Source organism: Alosa pseudoharengus, unplaced genomic scaffold (genome assembly GCF_046254945.1).
Source record: "Alosa pseudoharengus isolate Yale_2024_CS ecotype anadromous, Long Island Sound unplaced genomic scaffold, YU_APseudo_1.1 YU_APseudo_1.1_scf_12, whole genome shotgun sequence".
Classification (NCBI taxonomy): Eukaryota; Metazoa; Chordata; class Actinopteri; order Clupeiformes; family Clupeidae; genus Alosa; species Alosa pseudoharengus.
Window position 1 is genome coordinate 28538460 of NW_027468587.1, and position 27338 is coordinate 28565797.

Below are 27338 nucleotides of genomic sequence, written 5' to 3' on the forward strand. Positions count from 1 at the left end.
GTAGGCTCGAAAACACTTTGTTGTACTTGCATGGCTTACATACCTTGCTTAGAAAGCATTTCTTGACAAACCGCGGGTCATGAGGCTTATTGTTTGCAACGAGTTTGCAGGCTCATTACTAACGGGAGCAAGGGAGGGTATTGACCATACTGTCCTGCGGATCATCTGTTTAAGTAATTAGTTTTCCCGGATGGCTCTGGAAGGGTTTGGGAACCATACAGCCTTCTCAACATGGACAACATGGCACACTGATTTATTGGTATTCTAGTGTGCCTGGTATTAACATACACCAGAGCTTTTTCATCTCCTGCATCAGGATTCAACAACAAATCTAGTTCATAAACCATCAGATCAATAAACAAAACAAGTGGGTTTTTCTCTTCCAACTTGGCTTTGCAACAAGTCATGCCTTTGAGCTAGCATAGAGAAAAACTTTGTGGAGCATAAAATGTCTTTTTCTATAACTTCACACCTTTCACAGCACAGCATGCACAGTGTGCTATCTTACTGCTAGGACTTTTTCACTTCATGTTCTGAGTTGGACTAGGAGAATGTGGGTAATTCATGTTCACTTTAAATTACTAACAAAAACATATTTTCTTGCCATTTCAAAGTGTGACCCTGAGTTAATGCCATCTTTGACAATGACAATGTAATCCTTTCTTTTGAAATCACTCAAACCCATTTTGTTTGAACATGCATTGTGTAGTGCCATCATACAGTAAATTGCTCCAAGGCACAGACAGAAGTAAATACCCATGCTTCAGAGGATTGGGCTTCTTTGACAGACAATTGAATCATGATTGTGGTGCACGTGGGTTCATGGTCCTCAGTGCGCATGCATGTTCTGTGGGTGAGATGCACCCGTGGCGACTCCTCTACTGCCAGCCTGCTCTGACTTTGGCACTGCTGTCACTGTCCTTAGCGTCTTAACTCGTGTATGGTGCACTAATCTTTCCCAGCGGAGCCTGACAGGCGTCCACATTCCTTATAGAGATGGAGGAGGAGAAGTGGCAGCCTCTCCCTCACCTCCACACGACAGCGTTTCAAGAGGAGAACCTAGACAAATATAATAACACAACATACAATCGTGCAAAACAGAAGTTGTGATGCAAGAGTGAAAAAAAGCAAAAAAAAGCATCACATTCACACCGCCTGCACACTCAGTGTGTGTATCTGTATGTAATATGAAACATTTATCTCTGTCATGAAACATTCTCTTGGAGAAACTGTCTCAAGGAAGACAAATATTAAATTTCCAAAGCTTAATTTTTAATTATACAAAACTTAACATCATTAGATTATTATATTATATATTATTATACAACCCCAAAACAGAAAAAGTTGGGACGTTGTGTAAAATGTGAATAAAAACAGAATGTAATAATCTACAAATCTCTTATTTGGTTGCAAAAAGGACACAGACAACATATCAAATGTTGAAAATGACAAATTTGACTATTTCATAGCAAATATATGTTAGTTTTGAATTTGGTACAAGCGACATGTTTCAAAAAAAGTTGGGACGGGGGTAACAAAATGTTGGAAAAGTGTAATGCTAACTATCCAACTAATTAGGATAACTGGCAACATGATTGGGTATGAAAAAGAGCATCCCAGAGAGGCAGGGTCTCTTAGAAGTAAGATGTAGGGGTATTCATCACTCTGTGTAAACCTGTGTGCACAAATGATGAGTTTCTTAACATGAAATTGTGACGTATTTGGGAAGTGCATCATACAGGACATAATATTACTAAAACATTCAGAGAAGAAGTCTTTGCAAACAAGGGAAAGAGCTGAAAAACAATATTGGATGGCTGTGGTCTTTTGGACCTCAGCTGGTACTGCATCAAAAACAGACCTGTCAGGCTCGGGAAAACCTCTGATAACCATTGTTTATGTGCACAGTTTGATACTCAATCCAACAACTGCAGCCAATTGTAACAGCCAAAATTGTATTGAGACATGGGACAGAAAATATCACTGTCTTATCTGGGCCTGAGCTTGTTTAAAATGGACTGAGGTAACATGGAAAAAGGTCCTGTGGTTAGACCAATCTAAATTTGCCATTCTTTTTGGAAATCATGGACTCATCTGGGCTAAAGTGGAGAGGGCCTATCCAAGTATCCAACCTATCCAACTTGTTTTAGTGCTCAGTTCGAAATCCAACATCTATGACGGTGTGGAGGTGCATTAGTGCTTACAGCATAGGGAGGGAAAGTAATCTCATCGCCATCTAGTGGTTGCGTTCCTAGAGTTTAGCGGAGGGGATGGGATTTTTTCTTAGAAAAAATATATCTCGGTGCACATTGGGATCTTAATTTAATGCCTTCCATATGTTAGGCACTGGGGTCACCTCTATTGCTTCAAGTGGTCATACCTTATTTTTAGGATCAGTTGAATTGTTTTATGTTTTTGTCGTAACATGGTGATAACAAACTACAGTTGCATGTGACATCACAGGTTTGGGCGCTTAATCTCTAACTGATCAATACGGCAATTTGCTTAACTGGCTTACATATCTTTGTAATAACGGAAGGTGATGTAAACCGCGTGGTGATAACCTTTATGTCTGGATAACTGGTGTTGTGCTTCTACTCACATGAAGAGCTGGCAGTAAGTGTTAAGTGGCAATGCTAACCAGGCTACCGTGAGTAACGTCGAAGGGTAAAGTCACGTGGCTTTTTTGTAGTTCGTTTATGAAACAAAAGGAGCAATTTCGATTTTTTTAAATAAGGCAAAATAGGGTCTGACATTTTCACAGTTAGAAGATTATTACTGTATAGACACTGAAAAATATTTTTGGTGGATAAGATCGCTGATTTGGCTTCACAGTATTTTTTTAAAAATAGGTCTATGGGACTTAAAGGAACACGCCACCCAAAATCAGTAGTAATATATGTTCTTACCTTAACTTTCACGAGTTGAGTCGTACCTCTCCCGCGTCGGTATGTGCACTCAAACGCTCTGGCGCGCGGCGCGAATGTGTAAGCATGTTGCTATGCTAGCGGGCTCTGCCGTGGCCGTAGAGAGAGTAAGATGGCATTAATCAAACACATCCACATTTTCCCTACTTAAATACAGTTGCACAAGTAGTTGATTAAAAATGTTAGGGCACACAACATGAAACGTGACGATTTTCCAAGCGAATAAACAGGAGAACTACAATGTCTGGCGCAATAGCACTTGGGAGTACTTCGACCTAGGTAGTAATATTAATTAACACCTAATTGTAGATCCTATCCACCACAGAGTTTAGAATCCATGCTTGATCGACCCCTCAGCCTCCCCCTCCCCTCTGAGCGAGAGAGAGGCACACACACTAGAGATGCGCTGATGGGCTATATTATAACATTGCTGTGTTTATAATATGGGATGTTTTTAATGTAGCCTATATGGGATGCGGCGCTGCTGACGTGAGGCTAGAAAGCTCTTGCCTGTTCTTTCTAGAAAGACTGATCCAATGCAGCAAATATATTAAAAGGCTAAAGTCCTACATTGGCTATATGTTGTAGCCTATATCCCCAGAATATCAGCAGCAAACTCAGTCTCCGTCTTGCAAAACAGTCTCCAAATAAAACGCACATCGGCCTGTTGCCTAGCCTATTCTGTGTGCCAATATAGCTTATCGTCCAAAATGCTTGATTGCATTGCATTCTCCACATTTTTAGCAAAATTTTCATGTACCATATCAGCGTTTTTGTTCAGTGAATCTTTTGTAAATTGCTTTACAATAGCGTCGGGCCCTTGTCAGCAGCCTTCGGCTTGACTCTTGCCACTATTCACTCCTTCGTCTTCAACATTCCCTGTAGAATTCTCAATATTTTTGGCCTCAATGTGTCCAGTTACATAGTCTGTCTGTTCTTAGTCTTGGATTTTGTGAAATAAATGTCTAAATATCACCTGTTTGCTGCAGCTTCGGTCTGCACGTCCTTTTAAAACAGCATCTTTTTCTCTCTCGAGCATTTAATCTGCTGCCGGCTTGTCTCTCCACGTCGTCCAAAATGCCAGAGCGTTTGAGTGCACATACCGACGCGGGAGAGGTACGACTCAACTCGTGAAAGTTAAGGTAAAAACATATATTACTACTGATTTTGGGTGGCGTGTTCCTTTAACATTGGAGCTGCTCTTCGATAGGAACGCAACCACTTGGGGCGCTGGTTTTCACTTTCCCTCCCTATGGGGATCTTGCACATTTGGCAAAGCGCAATGAATTTCGGGGTTCGGGGGTTCCATGTTCCATATTCCATATGTGTTGTGCATGCATTAGGCTACTTGAAAAGAACCAGTGTTGTATAAAGTACTAGAAAGCAATACTTGAGTAAAAGTACAAGTATCGTACTAGAAAAAGACTTTGGTAGAAGTGAAAGTTGCCTTTTAGAATATTACTTAAGTAAAAGTCTTAAAGTATCTGATATATACTGTACTTAAGTATCAAAAGTAATTTTCTGATATTTAATGTACTTAAGTATTTGAAGTAAAAGTAAAAAGTAAAAAGCAAGCGGTTTTATTTTGAACTTTTATTGTAAACTTTATTTTGGCTTTCTTATAGTAAAGCATAAAGCATATTCAGGGTTCCCATATCTTCTTAATCTCACTCATCAAATCAAATCACATTCTTTTCTAGGACTTTTTAGGCACAATTCTCTGAAATGAAAAATAAATAACTTATTTCTTTCACAAAAAAAAAAAAAATGACCTGCTTGTAGGGAAAACATTTTGGTCATGTGGCATGAGCATTTCTAGGGCTTACGAAAGAAGCTGGTTTTCAAAGTTGCCAGAATTCAGTGCCCGGGAGTTTCAGGCCCAAGACCCACCATAGTGGTGGAAATTGGATAAATTAAGCAACATTTCAGCTCTTACTATCCTGTAGTTTTTATTAGTACCATGGTTCAACAAATGTGTAAAGGTTATATAATAATTCACTTCAACTGAGAAGTTAACAAAAAATATTCCACTATTACCAAAATATTCCTACTAGTTACCAAAACAGAAAGAAAGAAAGAAAGAAAGCCTTTGAAATGTAGCCTATCCCATGCTTCCACAAAGAGGCATATTGAACTAATGTTTAGGCTACATGTTTTTTGCATGGGTAGGCTATATTGTTGTTTGGTGATTTAGCCTACTCCTTTACTACTGAGCAAACAAGGCATATAGGTTTATCATGTAGGGTAATTGCTCTTTCTTACATTAAATAACTTTAATTTATCCTCTCTACTTGTCCCTGTAGTCATGGCCTCCTCATCACTAATTTCGGGCTCATCATTTTCAGTGGTCGACTGGTTGATCTCTCTCCTGGCCTCTTTGTACCCTCCATCCTTCCTGACGCTTGTGTCTACTGTAGGGCCGGCTTGGTTATCCGTATCTGAGAAAACTTTTTGGAAAAGACTATATGGACCCAACCAACTCTTTTTGGGGAGGGGAGAACTCCCTCACGTAGGCTACAACCAGTGGCGTAACTATAGTAGGTGCAGCAAGTGCAGTCGCACCAGGGCCCGTGACCTCCCGGGGCCCGTCGCTACCCCCGCCCTGCCTCCTTTTTTTTTTTTTTTTTTTAGAACTTTAGAATGTTAGAGCACGGAGAGTGAAGCGTCACTTTGACGATCTATCGGAAGATGAGCGCTTAAACGATGCAGAGAGATACTTCAAAGTGCAGGTATTTAATGCAACTCTGGACATCATAATCAGTAAGCTCTCCCAAAGATTTGCAAGTAGCCTATGCGGGAAACTTGTCATGTGTTTGAGTCTTTACGTCCTATGACCCTTCAACTCGCAGGTGATGATGAACTGCTTGAAAAGGCAAGACGTTTGTCAGACCATTATAGCAGGGACATTGCACCGACATCCCCAACACAACTCCTCTCATTCAGGTCTTGCTTTAAAGCAGAGATTCGCGGCGTCATTAGCCTACTCTGGAGCTAGCCTAAATTATTGAGCACATCGTACTGCTCTACAATTACATCCATGCAGAGGCCCCCTTTGTCTTCTCCAATTCTAAAATGTAACAAAATGTAACAAAACGTAATAAATCCCAACGGGTGTAGAGGAGAGGCTGAAACTGACTGACAAACTTATCATACAAACTCTGGAGATAACGTGGGTAGGATTGAAGCAACTATAAACGAATGACGTGGATTCCTGTAACTGTCCATGAAAACAAGGCATAGCAGGTAAATATCGTAACAAATAGCCTGGAAATGAAACGGCTTTAAAAACATGTATTTCACTTGTCTCATTGGAGTGAACGCAAAACATGGGGCGCAAATAAATGAATTAGTGGCCCTGCCTCACTCTCTCCCAAAACCCCCACTACTGTTTGGAATATATCAAATACACCCCGGTCCACTCGTCGTCCCCACAAATCAAGCTTGGCTTTAAATGCAGCGACTTTATCTGCCAGTTTAAAGACAGTCGTCATTCTCCCCTGGAGTGACAGGTTGAGGTCATTAAGCAACCCGAATATGTCACACAGGTAAGCGAGTTTTGACACCCAGTCCTCATCACTAAAATGTGCAGCTAACGGTAACTTTTTTTCTGTAAGAAATCTCTGAAGCGGCTCTCGCAACTCAAACACTCTGGCCAGTTGCTCAATCTAGCAGTTTAGCTAACTTCGTGTGACACTACCATTCGCCAAGAACTGATCAAGTGAAGTGAGCTGACCTGAGGCTGCGCAGCGCTGAAGGCAATATGTAAAAGTGTTGAAGGCGGGACAGACAGACGTAAGAAAATAGACCTTGCAAAATGCAAACATGCGTGCAATCAAACAACTGCATATAGGCCTATGCCATGTAAAAACGTGACATTATTGCGAATTAAATTTAGTTTAGTTTGCATGCATTTTTTTTTTAAAACTCATGTCGTAGGCTACGGCCCGGTTAGGAATGTCCTGCGGCCCGTTAGTGTTGTTGGTTAAGGTTAGGTGCATTGTCCATTCTCAGTAATAGTATTGATATTAGTTAAGTGTCTGTTGGTTTTATTTGGGTTATTTAGCGATTATGTTAACATATTTGAACACAAACACTTCTGTTTGTCTGCGGTTAAAACATTTGGTAGCCTACATGGTAAATGATGTCAGAATGAATTTTGGAAGTCCTTTGCTAGTTAAGTTAGTTGATATACTGCTGATAGTCAATTGTGGTTCTTGTGTATATAATTATGGATTTTGTTTGTTTTAACAGGGTTGGCAAAATGCTCATCAAGGTCCAGTACCGTGGACTAAAAAAGTACCTCAAACTGCAGCCTGGTTTTTCTTATGAAAGTTTCATTGAAGAAGGTAAGGTTTTATGTGAGCTTAGCTAATAAATTTAAAATCCACGTTTGCATGCATCTGATATCAGATCACTTGGCCAGTGGGTGAGGTAAAAAAAGATTTTGTAAATTTCCATGATTTGTTAAAGTCTATATTCTTAAAAATAATAGGGTTATATTTTTCCCTAATATTTTTCACGTGTAATAAGTTGCCTCATTTTTTTCATGCATTCCTACTGTGTCATTTTTTACAGTGTATGCATGTTTTGAGCAACACATATTCTGCCATCCAGGCAATGTCTTTTCCAGGGAAGACCGTGATTATTTCAGGAAAACTGTGGCAAAATGAATTCTGCACATATTTAAACAGTATTTCTCCATAGAAGAAGAGTCCAGGCAGGCCCGGAGTGGGTAATCGGGAGAATCGGGAGAATTCCCGGTGGGCCGCTTCACTTTTGGGCCGGTCGAGGGAAAAATATTGACATTTGTCACGTTAATCTATCTTCTCTTAAAGTTGGCTACACACGTTCGCATTCTATGCCTAACACCGCAGCCTCTGCATGGGTTGTTCTCCCCTCCCAAGAAAAGTTAACTGGTTGGGTCCATATAGCCCGTCTTTCCTAAAAAGTTTTCTCAGATAGCCTACCGTAGTGATAAGCATCAGGGAGGATGGATGGTAGAAAGACCAGGAAAAAAAGACGAAAAGTATTGGAAGAAAATGCTGCCAAATGTGCCAAACTTCCATTTTTTTTTTGAAGAGGACAGACATAAGTGGCAACTGGTAAAGAGAGATAGCCATAATTCTAACGGCGTAATTGGGCTAATAACCTACTGGACGTTGTAGCGTTGTCAACCTATTCGCAAGTAACATATTTTAAAAATGAATTAAAATATTAGCCTTTTTGTATCATCCAATATGGCGATTCATAGACTTTGCAAATATTATGCAAATATTGATAACACAACTCAAGCTTGATCTGTGTATAGCATAGGCATAAAAACAAAAGTAGCCTCTGAGCAGCAGATCAGCCAGTCCTTCGCTGAAAATGATGAGCCCGAAATTAGCTACAGTATGACTACAGGGACAAGTAGAAAGGATAATAGAGTTAACCATATGAATTAAAGTTATTTTACGTAAGAAAGAGCATCGGCTATATGACAACAGTAGGCTACATGATCAACGTATATGCCTTGTTTGCTCAGAAGTGGGTGTAGTAAAGGAGCAAATCACCAAACAACAACATGATAGCTGACCCATGCAGAAAAAAACATGTAAACAATACAGTAGTTCAATATGCCTCTTAGTGGAATTGTGGGATACATTTCAAATGCTTTATTTCTTCCTTCCTGTTTTTGTTAACTTATCAACCTGTCCTTGTGGAATAGTGGAATATTGGTAGCCTATAATAAAAACTACAGGATAAGAGCTGAAATGTTTCCATATTTATCCAATTTTCTAAAAAAGTGGGCCGGTCTTGGCCCTGAAACTCCCGGGCTGAAAAGTGGCCCCACTCCGGCCCTGAGTCCAGGTGCTAAAATGGTCTGTCTGCAGTCCAGACTTGGAATAAAAAACATGACTAAGAATACCCCATACTGTTGAGCAACTGAAATCCTATATCGGGGAGTAATGGGACAACATTTCATTCTTAAAACTCTAGCAACTGGTCTCCTCAGTTCCTAAACATTTACAGAATTTTGTTAAATGAAGAAGTGAAGCAGCACAGTGGTAAACATTCCCTGTTCCAACTTTTTTTGAAACATGTTGCTGGTATCAAATTCAAAATGAACATATATTTTCCAGGAAATAGTCCAAATTTTCATTTTCAACATTTGATATGTTGTCCATGTCTTTTTGGCTGCTAAATATGGGTTTGCGAGACTTGTGTTTCATATTATCACATTCTTTTTTATTTGCATTTTACACAACGTCCCAACTTTTTCTGGGGTTGTATATCATATCCTGTTTATTCAAACAAACTACTTGGCTGTGGTGTATTTGTATATTAGTAACACACTCTTAGTACACACACTTAGTAAGTAAAAGTAAGTGAGTTTAACTCACAATCACAGCATCACAAGCCTTCATATTGTGTCTTCACTGCTGCTGTAGTAGTGTGGCAGAGCTGATGAGATTATTGTGATGGCTTTGGTTACAATCCCCTTATAGACTTTTTTTAATCAATGGAGCAGAACACTTCAGCAGCCAGGGGTCAGAGAGGGAAAGTGGCAGGCGCGGCTCCCGTGAATGAACCCATTTCCACAGGCCAACATAGCATGAAAGATTTGCAGGGGTTTGGCAAGGCTTTTGGGATTTGGCAAGGAAAGGGATGGAGCTCATAGCTCAATAGCTTATAGTCTTGGCTTTTATTTTGACACATACATTTTTTGTACTACATGAAATATTCAGGACAACACCTTATTATGACCGCCGCGCAGCGAAGCGGCGGTCATATCGGTTTAGTCAGATATTTTTTTTTTTTTTTTCGCATGTCCAAATTTCTGTCAAGGATTCCCGGGACACTGTAAGACCGGGGTACACGAAACTTGGTGGGTATGTAACCCCACATGGATAGCATGGAACCATCGTTTTTCGTTTTGATCTGGACTGGACCCCCCGAAAGGAGGGTAGGGCAGACACAGTTTTCTGTGAATATCTCGAGAACCATAGGGTTTAGGAGGACCATTTTTTTTTGTATGTTGATCTCCACCTAGTTAAACACAAAAAAGTAAAAATGAGGTGTTGTAATCGCAGGTATCTGTGACCTAACATAGTCAAAACTGCACGAAATTGGAAGTGTAGGATCATTATGACACCCTCTGAATGCATGCCAAGTTTCGTGGAATTCCGCTCATGGGGGGCCACACAATAAATTAATTTATGTTACTATACACCAACTGGCCTGTAGGTGGCCGGAGACAGTTTTCTGTGAATATCTCGAGAACCGTAGGGCCTAGGAGGTCCACCTTTTTTTGTATGTTGGTCTTAAGGGGGCATGTCAACTCATCCCATTACCACTTATTTCATGTATAGCGCCACCTAGTTAAAAATTAAAAAGCAAAAAATTAGGTGTTTTCATCACAATATCTCTGGCTGAAATGGTCAAAACTGCACGAAATTGAAAGTGTAGGATCATTATGACACCCTCCGAATGCATGCACTTTCGTTCATGGGGGGCCTTACAATAAAATAATTTATGTGTACATTTAGTGACCGTACACCAACAAGGATTCCCGGGACACTGAAAGACCGGGGTACACGAAACTTGGTGGGCATGTAACCTCACATGGATAGCATGGAACCATCGTTTTTTCCTTTGATCTGTAGCCCCCGCGCTGGACTGGACCCCCCGAAAGGAGGGTAGGGCAGACACAGTTTTCTGTGAATATCTTGAGAACCGTAGGGCCTAGGATGACCAATTTTTTCTGTATGTTTGCCTCCAGGGGTCATCTTAACCCATTCCATGTGCACACATGTGCATAAACAGATACACACGCACACACATACATTCACAGTAATCATACGTATGACACATAAAGTACTCACACAGTAGACATATGTACGCATGCATGCACATGCACAAACACAGGCACATACGCAAGCACACACACAAGCACGCACACACACACACACACACACACACATAAACATGTACACGCACACATGCACACAAGAATTTCTCAGAATTATGAACAGGCAAGATGGGGGTGGGGTTGTATAAAATGATTTTTACATGTGAAATCTATGAACTAATCTTGTTGTGAGTGTGGATAATGCAATTTAGTTAGACAGTTAGAATCATATAGGCCTTTCAGCGTGATTTATTTTTGTGGAAAAAATGTGCTGGACTGGGCGGCGGTCATATTTTGTACCGCTCTGTGGTACATCTAGTTGTGAATGAGCACAGTGATGTAACCTGTAGAGAGGAAGTTGAACACAATGCTACCTATTACTCACTCGCTTAATAATGTTCCCACAGGGAGTTGAAACATAATGCATTATTAATGTCCAGGATAGCTGTTTCTTTTGAGCTGTTCATTTTATAAGTGAGGGGGCTAATTTGTATCAATATCCTGATGAATCATCTCCAATGGTTTTTCACTCCCCTGTGGTTTGAGGGTGAACTGAGGGAAAGCTGAATATATATCCATGCTGGTTGGCGGCTGTTTGGCAGCTCCGCTGGGATCCGGTTGCTCTGGGACAAACAAACAAGCTGTTTATCTGGCCCAGTTAAGGACTTGTACAAGCAAGAATCCCGTGAGATTACGCCATGAAACCTTGCGTATCATGACGGGGATATGGATTTGAACTGGCCCCTCCTTCCCTTGTCGCCATCGCTGCTGCTGCTGCTGCATCTCTTCCCACTCCTCTATTTTTATACGTTCATCCTCCCTCCATTAATTCTCTTAACCTGCACAGTATCGGTGCCCAATCCTGTTTGGATAGATGGCGTCCCACGCTACCAAATCACAAAGCATCTTTAATCAAATCATACACTCTCCTCTCAGGAAATCTCTGCAGGTTCCCAGGCAACTGTTTTTATCCTTTAAAAAAAAAAAGCCCTTTCAAAAATAACCAACCAACCAAAAACAACTAAAAGAGAAAATCTTATACCCTGAACAAAAACCCCTCAAAACAAACAACAAACTCTGCTCCTCTGCTGCATTTTAAGGATCAAAGCTCCTTGCTCCACTGGATTGTCAAACGAGGATTTCACTCTCTTTTCTTTTCCCTTTCCAAAGCGTGTTTCCCACTACCAGTGGAAGGGATATAGACCCCCGGTGATAAATGTCCAGTGACATTAAGTGGGGCAGGTTGTTTGTTGGAGCAGGGTTCACTCACTGCCACTGGCTCCAGCGGTGCAGCCGACCGAGGGAGGACACACACACACACACACACACACACACACACACACACACACACACACACACACACACACACACATCATGAACCCCCCGGGCCTCAGTCAGTGCCCATAGTGCTGACAGACACTCCACCAAAACACCATTCATAAAAAGCACACAGCATGAATTCTGCATGACTTTAATTGAGTGAGGGCGTCAGTAAATAATTTACCCGTCTCGGGGTGAGCTTACTGTGTACAGTATTCCTTAAAGAACCCCAAAGCTGTGGAAATAATGTGCAAAGAGTAAAACATATCCAGCAAGGGCTATCATTTCTTCAAAAACACAAGTTACTATAACGGTAGTGTTTATTTTTCTATAATTCTTCATAATCTTCTATTGTTTTGAATGATTGTGAATACTTGATCAAGCATGTAGTTTAAGCAGCAGAGCTGAAATGTTAACAAAGCTGAAATGTTAACAAAGCTGAATTGGCCAGACCTTCAGCCAATAAATTCTCTGTTCTTTGAAGCATTTGCGAGGCATTTGAAATGCTGCCGAGTCCTCAGAGGGCACTGGTTTTTTGCACGCTAGTGAAATACTCTGGTCCAGAGCTGATTTATAAAAACCTCCGCTTGATTTAGAATATCTTCTTTTATGGTTGCATTTGGCATCAGTTGTTCGTTGAGTCGTTGAGTCTTTGTTCGGCTTCAATATGCTTCTTTTTAAAATGTGGTCTGTGGTCTTTGATACAGTGATGCGGTCTTACAGACGAACCACACTGAATTTTGTATTCACTTTTATTCACACAGATTTTTTACCGTGTAGCTCTTAGTAAATCACTGAAGCTCCAGTCTCTCTAAACCAGCCCTGCACAATAAGTCACTTGTGAAGTTGCTATTTGTCATCTATATTGCTTGTCTCACTGAGCTGTTATTCCTCCCTAAGCCCCCTCTCCTGCCCCGTCTCACCAAAGTCCCTCCCACTGAGAATCTTTGCATGCCACCGTCTACGGATGGTTCTCTCTTGCCTCTGGTCCTTTGAGCTCCCATCCTTACACATCAGAGGGTAACGAGGAGCGAGAGAGAGACAGACAGACAGACAGACAGACAGACAGACAGACACACACACACACACTGAGAAAGGGAGGGAGGGAGTGAAAAGAGAAATGAGTGGGAGTGAGAGGGAGGGAGGAGAAAGAGTGAGAGCATGAACAGATGAGAGAGTGAGAGCAAGTCACTTGGAGATACTGGAAGATGGGAGAGAGAGAGAGAGAGAAAGAGAGAGAGAGTGAAAGAGTAAAGGAGTAACTAAAGGGAGGAGAGACAGAGCACAGGCGAGAGAACAGCAGAGTGCGAGATAGAGGGAAGGACTTAGCGGTAGGTAAGCTAGAGAGAGAGAGAGAGAGGGAGTAAGAAGGAGAGGGAGGGAGGGGAGGTGCCGCGTTAGCCGCAGTCAGAAGGCAGCAGTAGCAGCAGTAGTGGTGCACGCTGCTCCCGGCTCGCTCCTGCTCTCCATTGTTCCCCCGGTAACAGCCGGAGCTCGTTCCCCCACGTTCCATCCCCTCCCGCCAGCTCACGGAAGAAGGGAGCAGAGCAGAGCACGCGGAGGAAGAAGAGGAAGAGGAGGAAACAGTAGAAGAGGAAGAGGAGGAATCTGTCACCCCTTGCCTGCCCTTCAAAACGGGGAACTGCCATCAAACCCATCTCCCCAGCAACACTCTTCTCCCTGTCCTCTTCTCTGTGGAACCTAAGTGCTGATTTGTTTTTGTTTTTATATATTTAAAAAAAAAACAAAAAAAAAAACCTCCCCTGTGGCTATTTTTTTTTTTTTTTTTGCGGTGGCTGTTGTTTTTTATTGTGCTTGTGGCTGTGTTTTTGTTGTTGTTGTTGTTGTTTTGGTTTTGGTCCTTTTTTCCTGTCCTCCGTTCTTTGGAATTACACGCTTTTGATGAGCGCCATGGGGCTGAAGGGGAACAGTGCAAGGACAGCCTGCACCTGGCCCTGCGCTGGGCTCTGTCTCTGGAGGATACTCCTGCTGCTCACCGGTGCCTGGACGGTGCACTCGCAGACCTCAGAGGAACCCAAGTCATCACTGTATTTCTGGGAAACAGGTAGGCTCATTTCCTCTGAGACTCTTTTACCTGAAGTTATTGAGCTTCTCTGATTGTGTAGTCCGCAATGGGGCATACACACTCTATATGCATTGTGTGGGTAGATGAAAGGATAATTTTTATTTCATTTCCTGAGTGAACTGCTGTTTTTCTTTATTGGTTTTCTTCCACACCCAGTGAACTACAAGGATGTGTTGTAATTTTGCCAAAGACCCAGGTATAAGTGCATACTACATGCATATAATGTGTCAGTTTTGCCACTGAGAGGCTTTGAAAATTGATGTCTGGAGAGCTTCCTGTATCAGTATCTTAAGTGTATATAGACGGCTCTAAACTGTGATAAACGCAGTCAGATGATGGGAAGAGATAAACAGATGTGTCGGCTTCCACCGCTCCGTGTGTGTGTGTGTGTGTGTGTGTGTGTGTCAAGTCAAGGAGTCGCAAGAAATGGGGAGTCTTGGAAAGTATTAATTGAGCACACACTTCATTTTTGTTAGCAGGGAGAGGGGGTACTTTATGAGAAAAGTGTTGTCGTGTATTGATCTGCCTCCCGGCGGTGTCATTTTTTGCTGCCTCCCTATTGATCCCTGCAGATCAATGCCACTGAGAGACCATGAAATGATACGTTGGCTAAAGTGCAGCAATGTGATAAGGTTTACGGCTGAATCGCATAATTTACTATGACAGACTGCGTGGACAGACAGAGAGCCTTTAGCTGGCGGTGCATAAAGGTACCCAGATGACCCAAAGGGACACAGTCGATGCTGCTGGACTACATGCACTCATCATCTGCGTTCAGGATGGTTGAACAAACCTCTTCGTAGATGGAGAGACCCGCCGCTGTCTGGTGTGGTCCTGGTGTGGCACGGCTGGACAGTCCAGATCTTGAAGCGACGCAATGTTGCTTCTACGCTCCTGAATTTTTAAAGAGGATGGAGCTGAGTAAGGAGATTAGAGAAGCCGGGATTTATACTGTGAAAACATCCTGTAGAGCGGGGATGGGGAGAAATGGAGCACTGGGCAAACTTAACCTACATATATCCCCCCGTAGGTCACAGTAATTATGCTTTCCTCCACCGACGCAGACGAATAAAAAGAAAATAAGAAAAAAGAAAAAGGCAGAAAAAACCCTTGCAGCGTTGCACTCTGCAGGCTTCTTTTAACGAGACCCAAGCAAAGCTACCTTTCTTTTTTCCATTTCTTGCCTCATTTGAAATGTGTTAATCAAGAGCAGTTTGTTTTCCAAGTGGGATTACGCTCTTATTGCAGAGGTGGGTGGACATTTTGTGTGTCACCACCAGCTGCACTGCATGAGCTCTGGTACTCCAGCCCGAGGATTGGCCTATCGATACATCCATCATGAGGCTCCATATACTCCATCAGCAATAAACCTTGCTGTTAGTTCGGGGACTCATAAAATTCAGCAAATGTTGACGCACTGAAACTGGAGTAGAGGCGGAAAAAAAGAGTGTTGAAGAGCAGGAGAAAGAGAGAGAGAGCTCAAAGGGGAAGGGAGGAAGCGGCAGTTTTGACGTGTGACATGTGCATAAGTGCATAATGAAGCAGACGAGAGGTGGGAGAGGTGTGTGTGTGTGTGTGCTCTAACCTGTGGGGACGGAGAGGGGGGGGGGTACTGCTTTTTATTGGCAGCCATAACTGCTGTCTGGGGGGGCTGATGATGACAGAAACCTCGTCTGAGATTTCATCCCCTTGATGAGAATATTTAAATGTGGAGAGAGAGGAGAGGTAGAGAGAGAGAGAGAGAGAGAGGTATTGAGAAAGGGGGGGGGGGTAAAGCGGAGCATGCTCCTGAGGTAATGCAGATGTTAGGGGCGTGTGTGTGTGTGATTATTTAATGATGAAGACAGCAGTGCTGTTGACGCGTAGAAGCTGCAAATGTTGGCATCACAAATCTCTGATCATCATCAGGCGACTAGAGAGAAAGTGCTTTTGTCACTTTGGGTTTTCTGATCAGGTTTTTCTTTATCCACGTCGCTGTGCAGACTAACCCTCCGGGATGGAACAAATGCTTGAAAAAGAGGTGCAATCGATGTAATCAGGCCATCTCTGAGGGTCAGAGGAGGATGGACAGGGATTAGCAGGTGTGGAATGTACTCTCGTCCCCACTGGACTGCACAGCCCACGCAGATGGGACGGAGCGTTTAAGCAAAGTGGTTGAGGCTGAATGAAACGCTGTCGTGAGCAGGCCGAGTTCAACTGCCTCAACCGCTCTGCGTTACGGGGCCCTCTCTTAGTTTTCAACTGTCACGGTGCATCTCGGCTCCCTCAGATCTCGGGGTGAGATCTTGCGGCATGTTAAAATGCCCCCTGGGATTTGTCCCTGGAGAGCTTGGCGAGTTTCTAGCCTCTTCTTGTGCCCACTCTAGCCTTTTAATTAGGAGCTGCACAGGGTCAATAGGCGCTTGACCCCCTGACCCTCTTCCACAAGAGTCTCTCCCGGCGCAACGCTCTTAATGTTTCCGCTTGACTAAATCAGGTGAAGACAAATATTGGTTTTCCTAAAAAGAAGAGATGTGAGATCAATGAGGCAAATTAAAACCTGATGAAAATGTGAGATTCTCTCTCCTTGGAGACTCGCAATAGTCATAAAAAAGAAAACTGAAGGCAGACTTCAGTAATAAGAGCAGACTTATTGGCTCATCACCAAATGTGTATGGCTCCCATACTGTATCTTTCAATGAGCTCTGTTTTAAATTGGATTGAAATTGAATCCTTGAACAGGCCTCAGATAAGGCATCAGGCTGAAAATTGAGCTGACTTGGCATGTTTATGTTATGTTTATAATTACTTTCTGACTGACAAAACTAGGTGCTGAGGTTCTCACAGCATGCTGATACTAGGGCATGGCCGCTCATGGGACCAGCGGACTTATTACATTTGGGCCTCTGGAAAGCGCCAGTTAAGGACATTACAGAGAGGAGGGTCGCACACACTGCATATATGAAGAACACACTTGTTCTATCACGTGTCATACTGAACACCTGCGCACAAACATGCATTTCCTACTACATATACAATACACTCAGTATACTAACACAAAGGCACACAAATGCACACACCTACACACACACACACACACACACACAAACACATGCACAAACGCACAAACACACACACACACTCACTTCCTCCTTCACCCCAGACTGAGTCTTTTTGGGCTTCATTCTCTGCACGCCTCATTAGTTTGCTGTAGTGGGGTGACACTCTGCGCCGGGGGAAAGGGAACCGTCAGCATCCTGCCAGCGAGCCTGCTCCTTAGAAACCAGAGTAATTACCGAGAAGTTAAGTCAATATGGCAGCACATGGGCAGCGCTCCTATAGATGTAAGCGCTCCCATCTCCCTCTCTGGCCCCCCTCGCTGCATGCAGATGAGACAAAGTGGGACGGAGATGCATCCGTCAGCCCACCAGAACAGTCCACCGGGCTCTCCGAGGACATGCGGCTGCACATTTACGATACCAGAGAGGAAACATTATGGCAGGACCAGAACAGTATTGACATTGTAACCCACAGCTCCCATAGAACTTGGCACAGCCTGTTTTTCTCATAATCTCCTTATTGACCCAATCAGCTACGAGTTTGTTCCCATTGTTTGCGTTTTCACTTGGGAAATAAATCAGGTCATTGAGCTCTCAATGTGTTCTCTTTGGCTAATTGGCATTAGCAGCTCTGTCTAGTCTGCAGAGCGCATGGGACAGAGGCTTCCCTGGCCAGCCCAGTTGTGAATGGTTGTGGACTCTTTGTCATGCCCATGGAAACCTTCCAAATCTGCATTATGATGTCTTGTTTGGGATACTCTTGACTCTTGTTTCTTGACTCCATGTTGTGCAGTCCACCAGCTCTGCTGGCTTGAGAGAGCCCCTTATGTTTCCCTCCCCCCCCCCCCCCCCTTAATAAGCCTTATTAAGACTTCCAGAACGTGCACGAGGACTTTCCCTTAATCACCCTTAAACGGCTCTCTGAGGAAGAGTCGGCCGTCAGCCACCGTACACGTCCCGTGCTGTTTGTTTGCACTGTAAGCCCTGCAGACACACCTCCATGTTTGTCACCTGAGACGGACAGGGCGGCCAGTAAGCATGCACTGTAGGGTCTTAACATGCATGCAACAGTGTTCCGTGCTGCGGAATTTGAAGCCAAATCCTGGACATTTGTGGTGACTAAAACAGGCTTAAAATAGACTGAAACCGACCTGAGGGCAGTCTGGTCTTTGGCCTGTAGTCTGACTTGTTGGAGGCTGTCTTCGACATCATTACTGTACAGTGGAAAGCTTGTATTTGAGGATGCATTTTAATGTGGCCTTTTAAAGCCCTCATTTTCATAACACCTGGAGGGGAGTAAGCTCCAGCGATGCTATTGGTCCAACAACACTCCAACACCCCCCAGCAAAAGACCTCAGATTTAGGACACGCATAATGATGAGCGAGATGTTCTTGGAGTTCATTTGTCCTCGTGATCTCATCCGGCTGTGTTTTTTTTTATTTTTTAAAAAAGAGCTGAGGGATGCTGTTTGATTGGACATCATTTGCAGAGATGGCCTCCAGTATGCTGTGGCAGCAAGATTCAGGGGAGAGAATAAAAAAAGATATGTGCTGAATTTTCAAAAAAAGTGGGGAAATCACGATACCATCACCATTACTTTAGCATGATTTAAATCGTTGCTTTGAGTGTCAATACCGGACACCGTCTGTTTACTTAAACATATTCTACCTTGCAATCAGCATTAGTGGATAATATTCTGCCAGGAAGGGAGACCAATCTGGACTGTGTATCATGAATGGACGCTGTCAGTGCTGAGAGATAAGGAAGTGCTGTTTACCTAAGACTCTGATACAGTCCAGTGTCTTTTCAACTTTTCAGATCATTACATCTCTCATAAAGACAGACAAAGAACTTCCATCATTACGTCCTTGGAGCGTGGCTTTAACTGCAAGACATGCTCCAAGGAGGGATTGATTACTGTGGAAATGAGTCGGCTGTTTCCCTCATGTCCTCTACACAGACGCGCATTACTGGAGATACTAACAGACTCCATGTGAGAAATAAAATACAATGCTAAATTATGTTGTCAGGCTTGTGGATAAGAGACTGAATTATGAGCTCCCTCTAAAATTTCCTTTTGACAAATGGCTCATAAACAGCAATGATTCCAACATTATGAGCCCTCATTTTGAGGAATGGCAATGGAGTATAATTTGCACAATGTTGTCTTACAACTGGTCCCGTCTTGATGTGGTATTAGGGAAGGGACACTACATTGCAAAGGGCTTTCACAGTCTTTTACAGTGTGACTATCCTGCTATAGAGCTATAAAGCATATAACCAATTATTGAGATGCTGGGAGTAACGTGTTAGAAAAGTAATGTAATTACTGTAATATATTGCTTTTTGCTGTAACGTGCTAATGTAAGGCATTAAAAAAAATGGCTAATATTTTGCTCAGTACAAACTTCAGTAACGCATTACAATGCATTTTAACCCGAAATTAAGTGGTGTTTTGTTTTTATACAAATTTGCAAATAGTAGAATGTTATCTCCTGTTACTGGTTGAAGATGACTGTGGCTGCAGCAGACTCAAAGTCGGACTCTACATTTGCGAGATGGACATAGGCCTACAGTCATTATTCTCACTTTGTCAGAGACAAGGATATGAAGAACAAAATAGCAATAGCTTGTGCGAAATAGCATAAGCAATTTAATGAAACATTTAGAGTGGTGCCACGCTAATCTTTTTGATTCTTGATATGCTCTTCTAGTGCATGCCAGCTTTGTGCTGTGGACTTGAATTAAGGAGAATAAAGGGATAGAAATGCAAAAAAAGCTTTAGGTTACTCTATAGTGGGCTCTCTAATGATTTTAATGAGTAGGCCTAAAGTAACAGTATTTCTATCACAATTTACCAGACTTTGACCTTTTCGTCTGTTTTTAACACATTTTTGGCTATGATTGTTCCTTGTATTGCATCATGAGCCATCACTGTGTCTATTGCATTCTACTGTTGTTAGCCTTAAGGCCTATCTCAGTTATAATGCTTTACCACATCGCCCTCCACTGGATGTGCAGTGAGCTGCATTGAGAGTAATAAGCTACATTTAGATTGCCAAATCCATATTTCCAGGTAAAAGTAACTTAAAAGTAACGCAGTAGTAGTAGCCTGGTGCCAGCCAAACTTAGCCCCGCCCACAACATGTGAGGTAGGGATGTTCGGTCTGGACTTGTTCCGTTGTGGAGCAACTATGCCCGTTTACACATAGGATAAATTGGTTGTATCACTGAAAACAATTAGTTCTGAAAACAAAGTGGAAATGTGGGAAAACTCAGGTTTCACTTTCATCAAGGAAAAAAGAGCGTTTTTGCATTGTGACATGTTGTTCAGTCAGCAGGCAGCTAGTGGATGGTATGGTGATATTTGCTGTAGGCTATGTGACAAAAAAGTGTTTTAGCTTTTGAAACTCACAACATGGCTTCGAGCAACTTTAAGGCATTTGTGGAGAAGAAGGATGGTTCGGGTAGCCTAGAGATCTAGACGCACCCTAGTGACAGCAAATGTAATTTGCAGCCAGGGTAGTCTAGCAACTCTCCATTGGCTTGCGAGCTAGAAAAATGAAACTTCTATCAGGCCAATCACATCATGTATAGAGTTGGCAACGGTTCCGCGTGAATCTCCTGCTACTTGAAAACAAAGAAGATGAATGCTGCTGCTGGCGAATAGCGGTCTTTGAATCGCGACTCGAGCTTTTTTTAAATTGGCAAAAGTTTGATCAACTAGCCACCTAGCTCTGCTGGTGGGAAAATGCATGGGACTCATGAGTTGTAGCGCTATCCTATTGTGTGCAGAGGAAATTTGAAAGACAACCGTTTATCCCGCCCTTCGGATTAAGCAGTGCCAATGGTAAGTTCCCAGACCTTACATCTTGATGTGGGTCTGACTCGTCAGGCTATGTTCGGGTGTTCTTCATACAGCTCACGGTAGGCACTAAGCTATTTCTTTGCTCTGATTGGTTAGATCTATCCAATTGAGTGCAGAGGCATTTCCCCCACTGTATCGGTTTAAACATGCCCCATAGTCACATCCCAATGGAGCAGTATCAGACTCAAATTCTGACTAGAATTGAGTATGATGAAGTCAGGCTACAGTAGTAGTGTAATGCCTTACAATTCAGAGACAGTAATACTATAATGTAACAAATCACTTTAAAATCACTAATAAGTAATACATAATACATTACATTTTTGAAGTAACTTGCCCAACACTGCCATTACCCAAGTCAATAGAGCAGTCCCTGTGGCCCTGTAGGGCTTGTTAATCTAAATGGTTGGGGCTTACACTAAATCCAAGTTATTGCACATGTGGCGAAGCAGTACGGATTATAGATTATTCTTCATCTATAAACTTTATTTAGAGAGGGCATAAGAGGATTTGCCCATTATATTATATTGCAGCATATTCCCAAGGAGTAGAACATATGATTGTTAAGGATGCACTGCACTGGGTGTGCGTTCTGTTAATGTAATTGTTAAAGGCATAAAAAAAGTACACAATCTTTGAATAAGCTTTGAGTGATTTGAGTAAGCAGACCCGTTGCCAGTCTGTGGAGAGGGACACTATGTGTGTGTCAAACACAAAGTCACATTTTTCTGGCCAGAGGTCAGCAAGTGTAGTTTCTATGTTGCTTGGGTTACAGACACAGTATTGTCTATTTCTAAACATGTTGCCCATGTTTGAGTCTTAAACAGTCTTTTAGCACCTATCCTGAACACCCATTCGGAGGGCTGATGATACTAAGCAAAGTAGTTGTCACCTTTAAAGACAGAGACTTGTCTCAATGCAGAGGCTGTTGACAGTGTGGCAAGTGCTGTGTTATTCAAGGCCCTGGATGTGACTGTTTCATTCCACCTGCACCCCAATGCAGGAGTGAAAAAAAAAGCTGCTCTTCTGGCAGACTTCTTTTTTTATTATTCTAAATGGCGTTTCCATGCCTCCCTGGAGAAAAAGGTGGCTCAGGCGGAGGGCCACTTTCTTTCTCTTGATCTCTTGTTCTTCTTCTCCCTATCTGTCTCTTTCTGCCAATGCTAAGACAGAAATGGATTCCCTTTGTGAGAGCAGTGACATTTAGTCAGCAGCACTGTTAGTTGCAGCACCAGAAAGAGAGATAGAGAGAGAGAGAGAGACAGAGAGAGAGCATCCTGTTATCCCACCCTGTATGAGCATCATTCAGTGATATTGTGATATCTCCATAATTAGATGCCTGCCCAAGACCCCACACAGCGTGGTTGCTTGCACTTAACCATGAGGGCAGTGGCTTGTGAAACGAGATCCCTGTATCTGTGCAAACAGTTTATGAAATGGATGACCATCATGTGAAGTGTCTCACCACACCACACCGCACTACCAATGAAATCATTCTCACACTGCCTCTCTGGCACATTTATCAGAGTGCCTTTGGATAGGTTCGCGAATGAAACCATTAGCCTGTCACACCAGCTGGGACTGTTTGATAGAGGCCATGATTAAGGGAATTAACATCTGAACGTGTTTGCATGATGCTAGCACGCGGATGAAGCCCTTTAATGAGCCTAATTGGAGCCAGTGAAGGTCATTTTTCTTACCGGAATGGAGTGGTGCTCTGTAGCCACTGTGTGTAGATGTGATGGGGAGGGTATAGCTGATGTTGTCTGTGAGTGGAGGGTCGTGTGGCTATTGTGACGTGGTCTCCCACAACCCTCAGACCCTCTCCCCCCGTCCTCCGGAGCGATGGTTGTGGCACAATCTTTAATGTCAGTCTCACACGGGTCGGCTAATCACTTCTGACAATCCCCAGGATTATGGGCTCCTCGGCAGATGGCTGCAGGCTGCAGGACTAGACCTCTGCATGGCCAACCTGCCTCCCTCCCTCCCTCCCTCTCCTCTTCTCTTTCTCTCCCTTCCTCTCTCTATCTCTCTCTTCCATTCTCTTCCTCTCTCTAGCTGTTTGCAGGCCTACGTGTAAGTCCACATGTTCTGCGGATGTCAAGCGGTTGGGCCATTTGGAATTCCAAACTTAGCCGGCTGTTACGCTACTCTCCTCCTAGTATTTCCGATGGACATTGAGCTCGTGTCTGAACGAAGCGAAGAACATGCAGAGATTCTGTTCATGTGCGTGTTCAACCACGTTCAACCTGTTCAACCGCACAGAGATTCTGTTAATGTGCGTCGGTGTCGTTCACACATATGACCGCAGTATGTCAGCATCATATCTGAATCACCCAAAGGGTCGGACCTCCGTTTAACAAAGCTCCACATTTCTGCAGAGGACGTGTCTAAAAGCAGCTTCTATCTCCCTCCTTTTCTCTCTCTCACTTTTCTTTTCTCTCTATCTCTGACTCTCTCCCTTTGTCTCTCTCTCTCTATCTGTCTCTCCCTTTTCCTTTCTTGCTGTCTATCTTTGTCTCTGTCTCCATCTCTCTATTTCTCTTTCTTTCCTTTTCTTTCACTCTGTCCATCCCTCCCAGATTTCTTTGCCTTGTGGCTTAATCTTTACCTCTGTCTATTTGTCCTTTTTTTCTTACAGTGGTCTTTACTCTTCTCACTCCCTCCCTTTTCTGTTTTGCATCTCTCTCTCTCTCTCTCTCTCTCTCTCTCTCTCTCTGTTCTTCTCCTGCTCTGTCTCTAGGTCTCTGCCCTTTTCTTCCCTGCTCTTTCTCACTGTCTCCTTCCCGTTCTCCTTGTCTTTGCATCTCCTGCTCTTTCTCTCTCACAGCATCATTGCTCTCCTGGCCCTCCTCCTTTTCTGTTTTTTCTTCTCTGTATTTTTCTCTCTCTCATTTTATCTTTGAAACCGCCTGTGTATTCTTTCTTTTCTGTCTCTCTCTCTCCCTCTGACTTTCCTGTATATTCTCTTCCCTCTCTTTCCCACTCCCTCTCCTCGTCTGCTTATTTCACTCCTTCTCTCTCCCTCATCCATCTCCACACCCCTCTCTCCCTCTCCCTGCGTAGTTCTCACAGTCAGTCTATCTATCCATCTTATTCTCTCCATTATTGACTATTGCTCAATGTTCTCTCTTTATTCCTCTCTTTCTTGCTCACTGGTAATTTTTATTGTTTCTCAAATGTTATTGAATTCCATCCATCATTCCAACATCCATCCATCTATCCATCCACTCCTCCACCCAGTAGCTCTATCCTTGGAGATGATTTGTTCTCAGGCAGTCCTCTATGTTCCACCCTGACCCCGCCATGACTGAGATGTCTCGTGACTGCTGTCGTGCCAATACTCCTCTCTGGAGCGTCACTTCTTACCCACAATCCCCGTTCCCCCTCCCCTCCCCTTCCCCTCCCCGGGACACAGCCTGTTCTTCACACCTTCATCCTCCAAGCAGTGTCCTCAGGGATCTCTCTCTCTCTCTCTCTCTCTCTCTCTCTGTCTATCTCTCTCTCTACCATTCAAAGGCGGGAAAAAACCCTTCTGCTCACACGTCTAATTATAGTTTGCCGTGTGGCTCAGACATATTGTCAACAGAGATGACATCCCGTTCGCCGATCGCCTTTATTAATTCAGCCACTTCCCCCCCATCATCTCTCCCAGAGGTCTTTGATGTCGTGGTTTGCCTCACTTGTACATAGAGCATGTGAAACTAATAATGAAGCCACATTTAATAATATAAGAATAGTTTGAAAAGAGCAGCTACTGGCTGCTGATATGATTGGGGATTCATGATCTACTCTGGAGAGCAGTCACACTCTTGAGGGTCCTGGTCAAACATGGCTGACCATTTGTGCTCTGTTACTATGAACAAAGAAACAAACCATTCCCCCAACCATCTAAATCTACAAATACCTTTTGGATTGTTTTGTTGTGATGAACAGATGTTTTAGTGACTTTTTCAGCAGACACTGTGTTATGGCCTAATAAATACTCACGTGCAAGGAACTGGGGCATTCTGTGTTGTGGAGTAGAGATGAACTTTCAACCCACTGACCAACATAAAATAATTCAAAGCGAGAGCATGCCGATGCAAAAAGAAACACAGGAGTACTACGGCTAAGCTTATTTGCAAATGAACTGCTATCAAGAAAGGAAGGGGAAAAAAACAGAAAGAATACTGCATATTGCACCAAAGTTACATAAGCAGCCAGGCTCCATGATGCCAAGGTTCCACAGCTAAGGCCTGCTTGTGGGCTGTCTTACCTTTCTCTTCCTTATTCTCTGAATCTCAGGGAAAGGTTGCCAAGTGTTAGGCACTCCAAGCCCTCTTCCCTCTCAGGGTAGCGCTATAAGCGCATCATGATCTCACATGGCTAGGCTGTCTCCTTCCCATCGCCTCCCACACAGTTCAAACCTAACAGCGGTGGCACACCACTTCCTGTGTACGGGCACTAGCTGTAATGAAGATTGTGAGGGATCTCTCATTTTTTCTCTCTCTCTCTCTCTCTCTCTCTCTCTTTCTCTCTGTCTCTCTCTCTCTCTCTCTTTCTCTTTCTTTTTCACAGAGAAGGGATTGGATTACATCGCTGTCACAGCTGTCCGTTATGGCACAAACCCCTTTTTGCAATGGTGACAGCTGCCGCCATGGCAACGGCGCTGTGACGACTGTATTATGTTAAGCGTTTGCCTCGCTCGTCAGCTTTCCTTTCCCTCTCTTTCTCTCGCTCTTTCCCCTCCCTCACTCCCCTCTTCCACCTTTTCTCTCTTGTGCTTGTGGAGTCTCTCTATACACTCTTCAGGTTGCACATGATGCACAAAACCTGCTTTGACTCCCGTTGAATCAGTTAGCGGTTTCATTATGTGGGAGAAGTGCTGCGAAGAAAACCCCGGGGTTCATGCCAACAGAGCTTTCCCATGACAACATGAGAGGTTTGGAGTGCATCTGGGTGTTTCAGAAGGTGCACACACACACACACACATGCATGTGTGTCAGTGAGTGAGTGAGTGAGTGTGTCACTGACTGCTTACATTCCTCTCTTTCTCTCTCTCCCTCTGTGTTTGTGTGTGTATGTCTGTTTATTTGTGTGTGTGTGTTTGTGTGTGTGCATGTGCAAGAGATATATAGTGAGAGAGGGTATTAGCTTCAGTGTCGAATATAGGTCAGTTAAAGATCCTGGTGTTGGTGAACCCTATTGGTGGGTCCCAGCAGAGGCTGGCTTTTGGGCTCTGTGTGTGTGTGTGTGTGTGTGTGTGCATGTTGAACCCTATTGGTCAGTCCCAGGACTGTGCTGCTTTGCCCCCCCCACTGCCCATTGGCCACTCATGAGCACCGACTCTTCTTTCAGAAACACAGTGGTACAAAAACACCCACTGGTAATACATCTAAATCTGTCCAAAACCGCCCAGCAGGGGAGTGAGGCCCTGCCGGCCAGTCCGGATGGCTCTCCTCCATTAGGGACCGCTGCCTCACTGATGAAATCTTTGCCTGGCCTACGGCAATTTTCAGAGGATTAATATCATTAAAGCCTTTTCCTTGCCACTATATGGCTCTGCTTGACTGCTTTGCTCTGTGTGTGTGTGTGTGTGTGTGTGTGTGTATGTGTGTGTATGTGTGTGTGCGCGTGCGTGTTTGTAAGTGTGGGTGAATGTGTGTGTGGGTTTGTGCGTGTGCGCGCATGAGTGTATGTGTGTGTGCATGCTTTTATGTTTGCATGTGTGCATGTGTATGTGTGTGTGTGTGCGTGTTTGTGTGTGTGCGCGCGCCTGTGTGTGTGTGTGTGTGCATGCTTTCATGTCTGTGTGTGTGCATGTGTGTGTGTGTGTTCCGGTGGCCTTAGGACACCAAGCATCCGGTATTTATATGATGACAGATTGGACAGTAGGAGGCATGTGGAGGGGCGAACGAGAACGATAGATAGAGGGTAGGAGGTAGAAAGAGAGAGTGAGAGACAGATAGATAAGTCAGAAGACAGATAGGTCTCTTGTTTCCACCTCATTCATTAAGCGTGATATCTGCTCACAAATGAACTGGTTTGAATCCAGCACATTCAGTATGTGTGTTTGAAGGAAATGATTAGTCTGAACTTTCAGCCAAAACATGAATTAAATTCCCTGGAAACTCCCTGATTCCCTGAAGCATAAACAAATCAAGCCAACGTCATCCATATTCAGAATGCAATACTGCATGATTGTGTGTGTGTGGTCATGCCTGT

At 43.4% G+C, this 27338-nt stretch overlaps 1 protein-coding gene across 1 annotated transcript in view; it reads left to right on the top strand.

The window, feature by feature from the left end:
- Positions 1-14049: 14049 nt before the first annotated feature.
- thsd7ab (thrombospondin, type I, domain containing 7Ab) overlaps positions 14050-27338 on the top strand; it is a 107589-nt gene continuing 94300 nt past the window's right edge. The window contains exon 1 of the mRNA XM_076281274.1: positions 14050-14203. Within this exon, the coding sequence (XP_076137389.1) occupies positions 14050-14203 (154 nt within the window). The remainder of the gene's footprint in view (positions 14204-27338) is intronic.